Source organism: Dermochelys coriacea, chromosome 4 (assembly GCF_009764565.3).
Source record: "Dermochelys coriacea isolate rDerCor1 chromosome 4, rDerCor1.pri.v4, whole genome shotgun sequence".
Classification (NCBI taxonomy): Eukaryota; Metazoa; Chordata; order Testudines; family Dermochelyidae; genus Dermochelys; species Dermochelys coriacea.
This window is the reverse complement of record NC_050071.1, coordinates 32,875,782-32,892,896: the sequence shown is the minus strand read 5'-3', so window position 1 is coordinate 32,892,896 and position 17,115 is coordinate 32,875,782. Positions and strand designations below refer to the sequence as shown.

Here is a 17,115-nt window from a genome sequence, read left to right as displayed (position 1 = left end):
AAAATAAAATGAAAAACTTATCAATCACCTGCCAGGAGCCACACTTCTCTCTGAAGAGTATCATATAGTATGTGGAGAAAACATTAACTTTATTAAAATAAATGAATGTACCAAGATGTCTTTTTCAGACTCCGTATTTGGTGTAATACTTTGGCCAATACCAAGATTTCTTACCTTTGGAGCACACTGAAAATGCATTCCAGGAACAGGTAGGGTGGTAACATACATGGTAATACAGCGATACAGGTACAAAGTTCCAATTATAAAAAAGAACCTGCGTCCCACTATTGATCTGAAAACAAGAAGGGAGGGAGAGAGAAGAAAGTAAGCGTAAACTGAAAGGGAGGATATATTTACTTGTCACGAGGAGAGAGGGTGGTACGGTGCCTCCAGCGTAGCTGTAGCCTCATTAAATGGTTAACACCCTAAATTTTAAAAAGTTATTAGAGCTTTTAAATTGTGATCTAACCAATATGAAAACAAAGTTTCAAAAGGTACTACTTCCATGTGAGATTTGAGAGAGAGACAATATTTGATGTCTGGACACATCTTGCTGGGTCATGTCACAGACAGAGAGACAGGGTCACAGACAGAAACTGAAACATGAATGTGCTGCAGTTAGAGAGATAAAGAAATTGCTGCAAATGTAATGGTTTTGTTTCATTTAACCAATAGATGGTAAGTAAAAATTCAGGCCTATTTAATAGCACTAGTGTTCTCCTAGTGTTTTTATTTTGCTTGTAATTATTTTGTAATTTCATTTTCAATCCCATGTCAAATAAAGTTTGTTTTCCTTTAAAGCATCTGTAGAGATTGTTTCTTGAGGAAACAGGAGATGATCTGGAGGGAAAGATAGGCTGATGTTCTCAGAGATGTGACTAGCTCAAGCATCCAGTCTAATGTTAGTGAACTGTCTAGTGCCTTGTCAGAAATTTAAAAAAAAAAAAAAAAAAGTTTAATTGAAAACTTTTCAATAAGGTCTACTTAGGGCTACTAAGGTCTCACAGCACTTTCTGTCAAAGACTGCAGTTTAGTCAAAACTGATACGTTTTGGGGAATGGTATCACTAATGAAAATTTCATCTATAAGGTCTCAAATCCACAATGGAATTTCTAGCCAGAGTTTTCATCTCAGAATAGACAATCGCCTGGTGGTTAAATTGCTCTGTGGGGATGAGAGAGACTGAGGTTCAGGTCCTGCTCTGAAAAGGTCTTGTTTTTATTCTGCATCAGAATGAAAACAAAAAATTTTGAAACCTCAACATTTTTCATGAAATGTAATTGTGGTTTTCAAGACAACTCTACTCCAATGTATGGGTGCAGAGTCTAGCTGCAAATTTCCTTTAAACATTCTATTACCTGTACTCATTTTGGGAAATCCCTGTAACTACTCATGGAGAAAAGTGCTACTCAACATGAATAAAGGTGGCAGAAGCAAATTCTGTTACTAAATAGAAGCAGAGATAAATATAGCTACTTACTTGTATCTGAGAAATAACCACTGGATTAGCCATAATCCAACTAGTATCATTCCATTTATTTCTGATACAGAAAAAGCCCATTTCACACGATCAAAATAATCAAAAAATTTATCTGGCAATGGAGGACTGAGCTCCTTGGGAGGTACCCTCTCATGAACCACGGTGATCATGACAGTTGTTAGAATTAAATTGAAGAGAGCATACACAAAGGCAATGCCTGTTTTCCACCATTCCAAAGGAAATTTGCTCCTAGATTCAGCAGGCATAGAAATTTGAATATAGTCCGGATATTTCTTTGTGCCTTTTCGCAAACCATTAGGTAAACCCTTAGGTTTGCCATTGCCATTTTCACTCTCTTCACTGACAGATAGGGTAGGTCGAACGTAACCATTTGAGGTGTCATTGTTTTGACTTTCCATGTGCTCTTCAAGCTTTGCAGTCTCAATGGTATCCATTATCCCAAGACCTTGAGCCAAAACAGGGAATTACCAGTTTCTGGATGCTTTTTAAAATTCTTTACTCCTTTAAGTCCACCTTGTATGTTTCCAATTGATTTTTGTTCTCTAATACAATTTTCAGAAGTTGTCCATTCTGCTTTCTCTTTTCAGTTGTTCTGCAACAGATCTTTGAGACAAAACTCAGTTTTTTTCCCCAAAAGCTCTTACTGTATCATCTGTAAAACAACAAAATCATATTCAGAAACTGTACAGCTGGCAACATGACAACGCACAAATGAAATACCAAAATAGCTTAGGGAAATCTGCATTCTAAATAGCAACACAGTTTGCTTCACGTGGAAGTTGTGGAAACAAAGCAGACAAGTATTAGGTAGTATTAAAAATGCTTACTAGTTTAATCCAAGTAGATGGTGTTAACTTTTAAATTAAAGTGGAATAACTTTATTTTGATCTGGAATCAATCAATCAGTTTAGTGGGTGGTATCAACCTAGGCCTTAAAAAAAAAAAAAAAAAAAAAAAAAAGAGGCCAGTATTAAATGGCTTCAACAGCAGCTGACATTACAGTGTTGATTTTCTGAATTGTCAACAGCAGAATTACAATGAGTCAAGATTTTCTCAGACATTGATCATATTAAATCTAAAACACTCTGAACAGAATTCCATGCTGGCTTACACCCCACAGCAACCCTACTAAATTCAACACAACTGCATGGAGATTACACCAGGAATTAGTCAGTTATGTCCACAAAATCGACAAATGGCCTACTTAGCCCTGGGGATGGGCCAGAAACTCAGAGCAAAACATCCACTATTTGGGCATGATCCTGGCAAGGTGCTGACCATGCAGTACCAAACTAGCAAGCACATAAAACCAAGTGTAAGTTTAAGCATGTGAGTAGTCTCATTTACAGTTCGATTTTGCATTTAAAATCATAGGTATAGTTTGATTTCTATATTTGGGGGGAAGGCAGCTCCAGTGAGGCCAACTGGGCCACATGTTGCGGGGGAGCAACAAATTCTGCACTTGCCCAAGGCTTGCAGTTTGTGGAGGACATCCCCCCACAATCCCATCTGCTGCCCCCCAAATATGACCCTGCTTAAAATGAGAATTCAACGTGTGTTTATGAAAAAAAATAGTGTAGCCACACCAATTTTTCAGCAGCAAATCTGTTAATTAGCTTCTGATATGTGTTCACATTTTGAGAATTTCCTCAGCAGAGCAGAAGCAGGCATTGACTCTGTATTGAGAAAATACAAAAGGAGTTCAATATTTACTCCTAGGTTTATGCAAGCTTTTTGCTAGTATGATTGTAACGCAAGTACCGGAAGCATATTTTGGTACTATTGTAAAAATGTTTCTGGCTGCATTTAAAAAAAAAAAAAACTTCAGTAAAACTCCTACCGTTTATACCTTCATTACACAAGTATGGGCTTTTATAAGGAACTTTTACAAAAAGAAAAAAGGAATGCTACTCACATCTATCTCCAGGACAGTAGTGCTCAAACGGCTGAAAATTTCCTATGGATTTGAAAATCCTATGCTACTGTATGCTCATATCATAGCTATGGCACATAAATTTGTATGACTCTTAATTTGGCTCAGATGAAGCTATGAATAATAGCCCACTTATCTGCAAAATGTTTACCTTCAACTAACAGTGTGAGTAGGTCATAATGCTCACCCTTTCTGGCTTCTTTATGGGCAGAGGCACAGCACTCATCACCTCGTGTTCCATCATACTGAGATAGTAGCCACAGCTTGGATGGGTAGCATACTTTTTGTACTATATCATGATGGAAGTAGAGTTGCCAGTCTGTCCCACTGTTATATCATCACCTGGCTCTTCTATAGCCCTTTACATCAGTAGATCAATATGCCAGAGTTCTGTTATGTCAGAGTTTGATAAAGAAAAACTACTTAAAAATAACTTCAGGGGGATTATTGAGCTTTTGAAATATGATGAAAGACTTGAATGTGTTGGACTTCTTAAAGGACTGAAGAGTTTCCAACACCTCATATGAGGATTAAAGCGTCTTAACCTGGGAGAAACCTATGCTGTCATATCCCCAAAGCTACCCTCCCCACAAAGTCATACCCATTTAATTATATTGTCACATCTTAACTCCCCACCAAAAACAAACATCTCTGACAGATTGTCTCCCTCCAATAAATCCATTTAACCAATTAATTCTGGCCACCACTGCTACCACAATCGACTCAATTAATGATTCCCCACATCAAACCAACAACAGATGCTGGTTCCTACCACTTTGCAGAGCTCCTCTGCAACTACTGCCCATACTGCTCTTTTGGATGCACAGAAGGGCCTTGGCTTTCAATCCAGTTGGATCCTCTGCTCCTTTTCGTTTCCTCTTAAAGGAGTAGTTCTTAGAGGCAACACTGCTCCTTTCATTCTCCCTACCTTAGAAAGGCCCACCTAGTCTAAATTTCCTCCAGTCAAGTGTATGAACAGAACAACTGGGCATATTCATTGCCTAACTAGGAGATGAGGCCCGTAGGTAATGAATGCCTCCTCAGAGATACTCGGCATATGGACTGTTGGGATTGGGCTCTAGATAACTTTCATGATACAATCTTGTAGTATTTGTAGCAAAGCGCAAAATCATTTTGCACAATTTCATTACAAACCTAAAACCTGGGATAGGTTGTTTATGCAGTCTGAGGAATAGTGTTTGTAAGTTAGCAAAATAAAAAAGTGTGCTTTACTTATGTCAAAACAACATTTCTATTTTTCTTCCTGCTTCACTGACAGAATGGTGGTTTAAAAAAAAAAAAGTCATACTGTGAATCTCCAGTCTAAAAATTGTATAAATACAGCAAATTTTATGGACAAGCAAAGCATCTGTTTTTTAAAAATGAACCAATTAAATTTTCCTTCTTCTGAAAATAGGCTCACAGGGGAATATTTAACATAGGCAGTTTTAAGTCCCATCATCCACCCACCACTTTCTCTTGTCAGAGCTGGGTCTGAGAAGTGGGCAAGGCCTCCAAAACACACAGCAGACTGAGATCCGTGGGAATAAGCACAAAATACATCATGAAAATCCACTCTACTTGATGCTCCCATCTAGGCCTCTCTCACAGTAACTGCAGTACATCTAGCAAACTTGGCATGCTGCCATTGGCTGGCTTTCCCCCACAGTATTCTTCTGGCAATGTCTGAAAGCCACAGAGAAAAAATGAGGGCAGCAGTAACTTCTGAGGCTTTATTTTGAATTGTAAGTTCTGTTGCCATAAGAGGCTTCACAGAGCAGCTGCTCATCTGACTTCTCTCAGCTATGCCTCCTACAGCAGATGAGAATGCATCTGCATAGCAGCTGCAAAAGGGAGAGGATGAGCTATGCAGTAGTGTTATAAGAACATTCCTCTTCTCACCCCAAGTACTCTTCTGTGGGACTTGGACTGTTCTGCCCCTCTTTATGTCATAATAATGGAGGCGAGTCTATGGCCTTAAGTTAGAAGGCAAATGAATACACATACAAATGCTTCTGATTTAATTTACATTAAAAACAACAGACTAAGAAAAAAAGGAGAAAGATCTAAAATTATGTCAGTATAATAATTGGGTGAATTTAATCAAGAAAGGAAAAAAATTACAATCTGTACTATTAGATTATTCTCTTAGGTTTGAAGACTGCTTACTTTCTCATAAATTTAATTGAATTACTAGCAATGAACAGTATTATAGGTGGGGCTGAAAGTAAGATTTCCTTACACTTTCCATAGTAAGACCCTGTTTTCAGTAGCTTATAACTAAGGCTAAGATTTTGTCAGTTATTTTTAGTAAAAAAAAAAAAAAAAAAAAAAAAAAAGTCACAGATGGGCACTGTGAATTTTTGTTTATTCCTAGTGACCTATGACCTGTCCGTGACTTGACTCAAAATAACCGGGGCCAGGGCTAAGTAAGTGAGGGAATGGAGTCCCATGGGGAGGAGGGGACTGACAGGCAGAGACAGCTCTGGGAAGCCACGAAGGGGGCACATGGCTGCCACTGCAGCCACCAGGCAGGGAAACACGGCCCCAGCATAGTCCCCATTCTGGAGCTGGCCGCAGCTATGGAACAGGGGTGCACAGCCCGGCTGCAGTCCCGGCTTCAGCTGCTGACAGCTTAAGTGGAAGAAGTCACTGAGGTCTCACAGTAAAGTCACAGAATCCATGACTGCTGTGACTAAATCATAACTTATTTATAACTTTGCAAAACTAACCATTTGAGCCACAACTGCATCTGCCTCAGGCTGTTCTGAGGTTTTTTGGGAGGGGGGGCATGGAGGGGGAAGAAAGGACTTTTCAGCCAAAACGAGTTAAGCCGTTTCCAAGAACGAGGCAAGGGGCAAAAATATATTTTTCCATGTTAAAAAAATTCTTGAGACTTTCTTTGAAATGCTTTAGCTCCCATATGCTTTAAGGAGGGACTTGAAGTTTGGCAGAGGGTGGACTTGGTGTCCAGCAATACGCTTTTTGCCTTCACCATGAAAATCCGCCCAAGAATTGGCCAAGCAATAAGGTTTTTAAAAGACTCACCTATGTACAGTAGAGACCTCTTATTTTAACAGCTAAAATCTCCAGATAATCCCTCCGCAAGAAGCATGCTCCAGCCTCTCACAATTTCTATGTGTGACTTAATTGTACATGGGGGATCAGAAAAAACTTTCCTTGTAATTACTGCTCCTAGCTGCTCTGGGTCGGACACTGGAACCGAAAACAGGAAACCTGTCTCTTTTATGACCCTTCTCCTGGCATCCAGCAGCCAGGGAGGAAGAAGCCATCCAATTTGAATACAGAAGAGATAAAAGTTGAATTAGGGGTGAGGGGAGGGAAAAGAGCAGTTTGGGACAAGAGGTTTGGGGAGACTTGGAGTTGGTGAGAAGGGGAGACCGGAGAAATAGAAAAAGCCAGTGAGGGAAATGGGAAGCGGGGGAGGGAGAAGTAAATAAACCCTGGAACACATTGAACAATGGAGGAGAAAAGAAAATATTAAATAGCAGGTCCTTAAGTGAGCACCATTTTTCCTGTGCTCTGAAGGAGACAGGGGTCCCGTAGAAAAAAAGATTAATTTATGATCATGAAATTAAGGTCTGTACCATAATGCATAAACACTGCACAGGCAAGCTTAATTCTTGCCTTATCTAAGGCTGTCTACATTACTACGGTAAGTCGACCGACACTACACAACTAACTCGATGTACCTTAGGTCGAGTTACCGCAGGGTCTACACTGCCGGGGTAGGAGGGGTGTCGATGGGAGAAACTCTCCTGTCGACTTGTCTTACCCTTCTGGTTGGGGGTAGAATACAGGGGTCATCTGGAGAGTGATCTGCTGTCAATTTGGCAGGTCTTCCTTACACCCGTTAAATCGACCACTGGTGGATTGATCTCAGAGCGTCGGTCCCGGATGCAGCGTAGATGTAGCCTAATGTTTGAATGCTTGACTTTGCAACCTTAATAATGCCCTTTTAATGTAATGGTGTGTATAATGATATTCAGGTTAGGGCAGTAATAGGCTCTTTGTGGTAGCTCCCTACTAGCAACAAACATTAGCAAACTTCTTGCGTACGTTCTCTAAAAACCTCACAAGAACACTCTATATATAATGTATTTGCACAGATCCTTCCTGAACAAACTATCACCATAACACAGAAACTAGTCATACAGCATTACTCAAAGTGTTTTTTTTAATTAAAAAAAAAAACAAAACAAAAAAAAACTTCGCAAGGGACACTTCCACCTTTTAACTTTTGATCCAGTTAAGACCCAATCCTGAACACACAGTAGTCCTCTCTATAGAGTCTTAGCATTGAAATCAGTGAGAGCAGGATCAAGCCTTTATAGTTTTAAGCATATACTAATGGCATATACTAATGCCATTGTATATTTCAGTATTAATAATCTGATTTGATATGTTGCTTTTGAAATCAGTATGTTTTAAAAATCAAAAGCTAGTTTTCAAGAAAGATTTTATTGTTCCACGTTTTGTACACTCCCAGTATTATGTGAGAAATTCTAAGTTCCAGTAGAAATGTCAAACGTGTCATCATATAGTAGATTCATTTATGCCATTCTTACATACTAGTCTGACTCACAGGACACCTTTGTTATCAGTAGTTTAGATATAACACACAGTGTTAAATTTCCTATGGCAAGTATCCACAGATTAGCAATGGAAAGCAAATTGTTTAACAAACTGATGTTAATACTGCTACTCCAAGAATAAATCCAAGAAAGAACCAGTATCTAAACAAAATGCAACAGAAAACAGACATTGTATGACAACCTGGATGTTTGCTATTAGCTGCCACTTACAGCAGATGAATCCAGAAACAGGTTATATTTAATATATATTAATTATTCTCTATTAAAAACTATAGGTCAGATTGTACCTCTCCCCCACCCCCCATGCAGATACAAGGAGAAGAGAAGTATGTAGCTGTTACACCACCAGACCAGAGTGTTATTTTAAACTAAAGAATTTTATTAAAACTTGTCAGAATCCAACACATCACAGCTTGCATGAGAGCTTTCCAGGAACACCCAACTCTTTTGTCCACATCTTGCTCCCCAGACTTTCCCCCCCTCATTGGCACAGTTCCAAACGTTAAAAGAGATAGGGCACTGGAAGATATAGCCTTGGCTGGCATTCCACTAAGTTCTTGCATCAAAAGAGTTACACTTAAATTACAAAATGTATGTTAGTGTGAGTGCTACACTCAAAGCATTATTGCCCCTTAGTGGGGTCTCTGTAAAAGCCAGACAACTCAAGGAAGCAGTGAGACTACATACTACCCAGAGGTGCACAGTGTCCCTACGAAGGCAGAGGCATGGACTTGCTCCATCCACCAAGCTGCTGAGTAAGCCTGCAGATTGCAGAGCTAGAACAATATAGAGGTAGAGTAGGTTGGAATGTGATGCACTCTATAAAAGGCTACAGCAACAGGTGTCCTCCTACCATGCACCAAAGAGCTAAGGGAGGAATCCCTTACTATGAGCTATGCCTAAATGGTACGACTGAATTATTGATAGGACACAATACTGTACTCAGGAAAATGCATTAGATTGTCTGTAACAGGGTGGCTTGTTCCAATGACTGCGGGAGGGCCTGGAGTTAGTCAATCCAGATTATTAAAGTGGCAGAGACTGCAGAGAGAGCATGGAAAGGCTTCTGCAGGAAAGACCTTGAGACCAGGGAGATTCATGTCCTAGCTAGGAGGACTGTGAATAACCTAAGCCAAGCCAGGAGAATTTGGAAGTCAGAGCCTGAAGGCTGAGGTCCAGCCAGTCATGTAAAGAACTGAGAGCTGGTGAACCAAGACCCTGCTCTAGGTAGGAAGGCTGTGGACTCCCTACCTAGGGAAGAGGGAGACACTAAACTGGGAATGGGGCCTGGAGGGCCAGTGTGTGTAAAGATTAAATAAACTGGACCCCAGAAGGGGAAAGAGTTTTAATTACCTTTCGGATGGTGATGTGGAGTTACTGAACAGCTAAGAGGGGAAACTGAGGCAGGGGCTACAGCATGACCTCTAGCCACGAGGCAGTGATCAGTTGGAGGACAACCCTGTTACATGGTCTTATAAGCTGGTGAGGAATTTTTCAACAAAATGACGTTCTCAAAAAATTATGGTGTGTCAAAATGAAACTTTTTTCAGGAAAGATTTCTCAGGTCCAGGATGGAATTTCTGGTGATGGCCACAGAACAAGACCCACTCTAGAAGAGCTACTAGCTCAGTGAGTAAGGTACTCACCTGCGACGTGGGAAATGCAGGTTCAAGTCTGAATCAGGCAGAACAGGGACTAGAACCTGGGTCCACACATTCAAAGCGAGTGCCCTACCCCCTAGTTTATTGGTTATTCTCTGGTTTTTTGTTCCCCCCTCAAAAAAGTGCCAAAAGGCCTCAGGTTCATCCCAGAGCAGAACATGAAAATTTTCAAATCTTAAAAATTTTCATAGATGGGAAAATAATTTCCTGTCCAACTCTACCCAATACATTTCTACATCTGTGAACCTATAAACCTATGAAAACTAAATGTTTCTCTCCATTCCAACTCCCAAAAGTAGAACACATCTTTTAAAGTGAATTTGGTGTTAGGAAAGATACCATGCAACCAACCATGCTTATTCACAGAACAGATACTGAACAAAGAGCAGCAAGGCAAGCTTCCTATACGTAGGCCCACTAGAGTTACCAGACTTTTAGGGGCATTGTTTTATATATTCAATTATACCCCACCCCCCCCAAAAAAGTAGTGTCCTAATTTTTCCCACTTGCTATCTGGTCACCCTATGCCCCACTAACTCATCTGTTTCAGAGTAGCAGCTGTGTTAGTCTGTATTCACAAAAAGAAAAGCAGTACTTGTGGCACCTTAGAGACTAACAAATTTATTAGAGCATAAGCTTTCGTGAGCTACAGCTCACTTCATCGGATGCATCATGGATGTAGCTCACGAAAGCTTATGCTCTAATAAATTTGTTAGTCTCAAAGGTGCCACAAGTACTACTTTTCTTTTAACTCATCTTTGTTCTGCAGAAACCAGTCAAGACCTACCGGGACTGCTAACTGGTTTTATGATGCACTTATTTATCTTAGCTATTTATACGACCCCCCGCCCTTATTGTTGCGTCCGAGTACCTCACAATTTTTAATGTGTTGATCCTGACAATACTCCTGTGAGGAAGGGAAGTGCTATTATTCCCATTCTACAGATAGGGAACCGAAGTACAGAGATACTGATCTGTAGAAGCTCATACGGTGTGTGGCAAAGGAAGGTTTTGCACCTGAATCAGCCCAGGCTAGCATTCTAATCACTAGACTGTCCCTCTCCTTTAAGGGCATCACCAAAACAACAATCATAATGACATGGACACAAATCCAATGACAACTACATTACATCAACAACTTATTTAAAATATCTTGTAGAACTATTAAAGAGAGACTAAGTTTATAGTCTCATTGAATTTTTTCCCCCCCCACTTGATTTTCATATTTACCTAATATGTGCACACAAAATGGAACAATTTACATAGCTGAATTTCTTAAAATGAAGCAAAAGCCTTCTGTTTAAATACAGACTCTTCCTTAGAAAAATTTGTTCCAAGATACTTAAAAACTACACTTTAGCCACCTCCTTCATGCACACACTCTCAAAATGTTTAGTTAGCAATGATTATTATGAACAGAAAAGTATAAATATAATTGTGTACAAATTACAGCAGAAAATCATATGTAAACATTTCCTATGAAATTAAGAAATATAAATTGTAAAATACCATAAAACTAAAGGAATTCTAAAATTTCTACCAATGCTTCCTTTGAAAGCTGGCAAGAAAATAAGTAGCACCTAAATATTATAAGTTAGTAAGTTGCCTTTTAATTTTTCTTTAATGATATCTGCATTGACAAATTTAATGAAGTACAGTGTAACAGTGAATTTACATCTATACAAGGACAGAGTATTTAAAAATCTAATTAAGGGCCTAATCCTACAAACACTTATTACCAGGTACTCTTACTACTGCCACGAGTACCTCATTTTAAATGAATGGTCATTGTCAATCACTAAGGATCTAAGCTGAAGTCCACTGAAATCAACACAAAGACATCCATTCACTTTAATAAGCTTTGGATCAGATTCTAGGCCCCTAAATTTGCAGGTCAATATTTATTAAGTAAAATATTTTACTATATCTTAAATATTTTGGACAAAGATTTTTCCAGTATGTATTGCATTATTTTGGTTCTGATTTGTTAATCTAGATATTGACAGATAAGAACCAGATTAAGTGATATATATTTGTCATGCAACTAAACAGTGGATAACATCTCATTTGGAAGAGTTCCTGCCCTTTCTCTTTCTGATTTTTTATAATAAAGATTAGTGGGTTTGAAACTAATCCCCAACATGTTAGGGTATACAAAAAACTTGATACATTTGGAGATAGTCTCGCAATCTATAGAGAAAGGCTTAATAGACATGGATATAGGAAACGTGAAAGGAAGCCAGTGAGTTAGACTGGTTTCCTTCCGAGTTTTGCCAATTTCTTATGAATTGGCAAGTGCTCTATACTTCAAGCCAACAAAGCTGGCTGCCCTCAAGGCCTGGGCTGAAAACCAGAACTTGTTGCACCTCCCTGACCTTGTGGCACTTTTCTACAAGCTGCCTAGGACCTATGCACAAATTACACCCAAACTCAGGAAAAAAGCAACCACAGATTTCTACTTATGCGCAGTTGGCTGCTGTGTCTTTCATGCACAGAAAGGCTGGCTTCTATTTTGTGTACCAAATGGAACTTTGTGAAACATTTAATATAATAATGAACACCTGGCAAAAATAAACTGCTTTTGGGGTCATCTTACCAACTTGAAACTCAGGCCAACACTGTAAGGTGTTCAGCGAATCTGACCAGTTACCATTTTGAATTGAAACTATGAAAAGCTAGGCCATCTCACGATATTTACCCCAAACTAGGTAAAAGTTGGTGGTTCTGTTTGAGTTTTGATTTCTGTTTTTAGGTTCAATAATTAGTACCACAAAAGACAGAGTGAAAATCAGGGAATATAAATCCACATGAACAGAAAACAGAAACAAAAAAAGGTCTGTACAAATTTCTATGACCCAAAACTGCCAAGTTTCAGAGTTCAAATACTTAGTCGCACGGTTACCAAGAGATTTAATAGTGAATAAACTTCTGGAAAGTGTTCTAATTAGTCTCAAAAAAATAGCAAAGCACCTAGATCAGAAAAGGGAGGAGACTCTGAAGTAGATTCACCACCCTGGACATTTATCCTAAAAAGGTGATGTCATAAGGTTAGTGGTGATCCAGCAGCATTGTGTCACAATGCTATGAGAGATGCAAAGGGATTTTCTTACCCAAATTCAATTTGTGATTTTTATGTCTGTGTGATGTGGGACAGACCAAGGCTGTAGTTAGTATGCTTGAAGGATACAATTAAGAACCATAGCTACGTTGCCTGATGGAACGATGTTTTTACCATGACAGGGGACAACTATGTTTTAACCAAGTCCCCTGACATGGTTGTTTTTACAGTGCATATAAACACAGTTAAGACTGGGTAATCAATTAAGAGCAGGTAGCAATCTTGATTGAAGGAAACCCAGTACATCTGAGGAAAATCTGCTTATGAAGAGGAAGATGCAGAGTCCTCCAAAGCAACTAGTCCCACGTTCTGCCCATAGTATCCCCTTTCACACTCCTTCCTTTCCATTTAACTGTGTACAAAGTACATAGATTAAACAATATACCATATTTCTAACAGTTCAAAATCCTCCTTCCCTTTAAAAAAAGGCAATAGTGTTTCTTACTGTGGGAAGCAGAGATTATGAGCAGAAGATTTGTACAACAGCAGAAGCAACAGACCCCTCCCAACAACATAAAACTATAGCACTGTGAAATTTATTACACCCAGCCTCCGAGGCTGTTGAAGAGATTCACCTCTTTTTGAAAAGCAGCTAGTGAAAGAAATTCGGAACAAAAAAAAAAAAAAAAAGGCACTCTTGGGTAAAATACTGCTTTCCTAAATGAAAGACTAGCCATCTGAATGGCTCATGCCTACAAATGATTGCTCCTCTGTAACTGTAGTGAAAAGATGCATAATTTTGTCCTTCAATAAAATCCATAATTTTCCTTTTAAAGGAGACTCAAATTAGGGTACAAACAATCTACGTGGCCCATTCTCCCTGCCACAAATGCTGTATAATTCCACTGAAACCACGGGATATACATCAGCAAAGAATCGTGCATCAGTCTTACAGTGGTTTACAGTGTGATGGGAAATATCTGTAAATATCAAATCAAAGTCTGTCTTTCCCAAATACATTATAACAGCTATTGAGATCACAAAAGAGCCTTTCCATACATCTCAAAAGTGTTTAAAAAAAAAAAAAAGGAAAGAACCATTATCCCCATTTTACCAATGGGGAAAATGGAGGCACAGTGCTTTAGAAAATTCATTTGAAGCAGAATTAGACCAAAGCTGAGCACTTTTGAAAATTCCACACAGACAGGTGAAGCGACTTACTCAAGGTGATACAGCAGGTTAACGGCAGAGCCATATTAGAACCCAGGACGATACTCGAGCCACTGAACCACAGTGTTTCTCCCACTCCTTTTTGGATTTGTTTATCTATAAATAGAACTTTTTTGAAACAATCCTCTCTTGTTCCCCTTGTATGGATTCTCTATCCAACAAGTACTGCTCCCAGAGCTGTACCTGATGGACGTCACTAAGGATGACAGAGCCCTTTTTTTTAAATGTATACAAAATGTAGCAGAAGCACTCTGTTTTTATGGTGATATTGTATATGTATATTAATAAAGACCAGCATAAACAACAGAGTGAGCTGCTGCAGCATTACAAACAAAGGAAAAGACAAATAGAAGAAGGACAATTGTCAGTGAATGGGATTATTCTATAACCTTCTAAAAGGCATGTAGAGTAAAAAAAGATGCACAGATATTATTTAAGTAGCTGACAGTATAGTTCAAGATGGCATATTAAAAAGGGCATTGCCAGGTTGTTTAGGCACATGTTTTACATGTGTATCATGTCAGTAAAGGTTCCACTTCCATCTGTTTTAACTTTATCTCTGAGACACTGATTATATCAAAAAAGCAAAATGTTTTTATTACATAAAGGCAATTGCTCCTACCATGATAATGTATATCGCAAAATAGAAGAGCTATTGCTGCACAGAAAGTAGACTGATATCATGCATAGATGGAGAAAATTGATTTTTCCACCTCTAACTCCATTTTGTAACAATGAGAAAAATCTGTTTCCAAAAGTTGAAGATTAGCTGTCAAAAGTAACAAATTTTCCTCAAAATGTGAAGGAAATTGAAAAAAAAAAAAAAAACATTTTTTCAGTTGAAGAAATGACTGTTCTGAAATTTTTGAAGTTTCTAGCATTTTCTTGTTATCAAGCTAAAGATTTAGGCCTTGAACTTGCATTGTGTGGGGGGCATAGGGATCTGCTCACGAAGAATAGATTGCAGGATCAAGACCTTCCTTTGTAAATAATCTTCTATATAACCTTGTACACAGGATTGTTTTCAAGCAATAAATAAGCAGTATTTTTAGCAGCATATTTTTCTCTCCAGTCCACTTCAATGAAGCGACTCACGTAGTTAGAATTTTCATATCTACAATTTTAAGAAAAACTATGAACTGTAAGGGTATTGCAATATTTATCCTGGTTTCCTTAATTGATCATTTCCATACTTTTTATTCCATAGGTCCTATTAACAGGAATGTTTCTGGTATTTTTGCAAGGTGCACATTACTGTAGCAACTAACTAATAATTTTTTTGTCTGGAAATACGTGGCACCTAAGTGTATTGGTTTTAATTTATTTTTAAATATAAAGCCAAAAGGCAGCCAGCAGCAGCACATATATATATATTCCCCAAATTTTTCATATTTTGTATTTTAGGTTACAAGATTATTTGTTTACAAACTGTTACATTCAATCACATACTGAAATAAAGAATGGTGCCTGGAAATTACTCCAGAAGAGTCAAATGGATCAGTGGAATACAGCTCAGAAACTGCCATTATATTACCATCTCATATAAAATATTTTGGAATCACAGAACTGCTGGGCTGTAAGGAACCTCAAGAAGTCATCTAGCCCCAGCCCTCTTCACTAGGGCAGGACCAAATAAATCTAGATCGTCCCTGGCAGGTGTTTTATCATCCATCCAGCCTGTGCTTAAAAGCCACCAATGACGGGGATTCCACAACCTCCCTGGGAGCCCTATTCCAGCGCTTAACTACTCTTATAGTTAGAAAGCCTTTCCTAATATCTAACCGAAATCTCCCTTGATGCAGCCCATTACTTCTTGTCCTACCTTCTGTGGCCATGGAAAACAATTGATCACCATCCTTTTTATAACAGCTCATAACATATTTGAAGACTTATCAGTTTATTCTGATCTTCTAAATCTGTAGGGCCCTGATCCTACAAACATTTAAGCATGTGCATAACTTTATTCATAGGAGTATTTCTATTGACTTGAACAAGACTTCTCATACACATAAAAGTTAAGCATGTGTGCAAGTATTAACAGGATTTGGGCATAAGTGGGTATTATATATATATATAAAATGCACATTCACCTATACAATCAGCCACCTAAGCTCTGTTTGTGCTGTACTCAAATTGTACACGGATAATAAAAGATTAACTCTGTTCTCTACAAAAGCCCTTCAGGACATGGCTGCTAAGGCTCCAGAAGTAAAGCAAGACTGTACTCTAACACTGTCGGAAATTATATATTCAGACTTTGATATATTAGCAAGATTAAAAAATATAACTGCTTGAAAGGTTTACTGTCCTACTCAAGAAAAATATTACCAAATTTAACAATAAGGATAATATCTTTTTGTCATTTTAGCCTCAGGAAAATTAGCTGTCTTGAGCCCATAATGTTTATTCTAGGATAAATGTGCTTCCACTTACCTGAATGTTCTCCTTGCTCTTTATATAAGCAGATCCACAGATCCGCCAGTAGATCTTTAGTCTACTTGCAACTCTGAAAGTAATTCTGGGCCCCTCAGTCAGTAAGAGGCCAAATCTTTCCCTTTGAATAGCTTTCCACAGATTCATAGATATTAAGGTCAGAAGGGACCATTATGATCATCTAGTCTGACCTCCTGCACAACGCAGGCCACAGAATCTCACCCACCCACTCCTGCGAAAAACCTCTCATCCATGTCTGAGCTATCCTGAGCTAAGTCCTCAAATCATGGATTAAAGACTTCAAGAGCAGAGAATCCTCCAGCAAGTGACCCGTGCCCCCAGCTACAGAGGAAGGTGAAAAAACTCCAGGGCTTCTTCCAATCTGCCCTGGAGGAAAATTCCTTCCCGACCCCAAATATGGCAATCATACAAGAAGAGGAAAGATGGTTCAGTGGTGAGGACACTAGCTTAGGTAATGGGAGACTATAGTTTGTCAGATAATGTAATGAGAAATTGTGCTACTGCAGAGTGACAACTCTCCATGAGTCCCAAATTGATCTTGGGTGGATCAGATTTGTGGACCTGCTGATTTGAAGAAAAACAATTTTAGGTTAAAAAAAAAATTTTCTATTCTTCATGATAAGAAAGTCCACAGATTTTCACTGTAGGATTTTTAGGAGATG

The 17,115-nt window shown here is 38.7% G+C and overlaps 1 protein-coding gene across 9 annotated transcripts in view; it reads right to left on the bottom strand.

The window, feature by feature from the left end:
* The window catches only part of SGMS2 (sphingomyelin synthase 2), a 61,704-nt gene that overhangs the window by 12,593 nt on the left and 31,996 nt on the right, over positions 1-17,115 (bottom strand). For 7 of the 9 annotated variants that reach the window (XM_043513299.1, XM_043513297.1, XM_038400462.2 and 4 more), the window contains 2 exons: positions 1,481-2,153; positions 175-292 (listed from right to left, as the gene is read on the bottom strand). In XM_043513299.1, the coding sequence (XP_043369234.1) occupies positions 175-292; positions 1,481-1,935 (573 nt within the window). In that variant the 5' untranslated portion in view covers positions 1,936-2,153. Of the gene's footprint in view, positions 1-174; positions 293-1,480; positions 2,154-2,328; positions 2,433-17,115 lie in introns of all 9 variants that reach the window. The other 2 variants (XM_038400464.2, XM_038400463.2) reach the window with 1 other exon arrangement.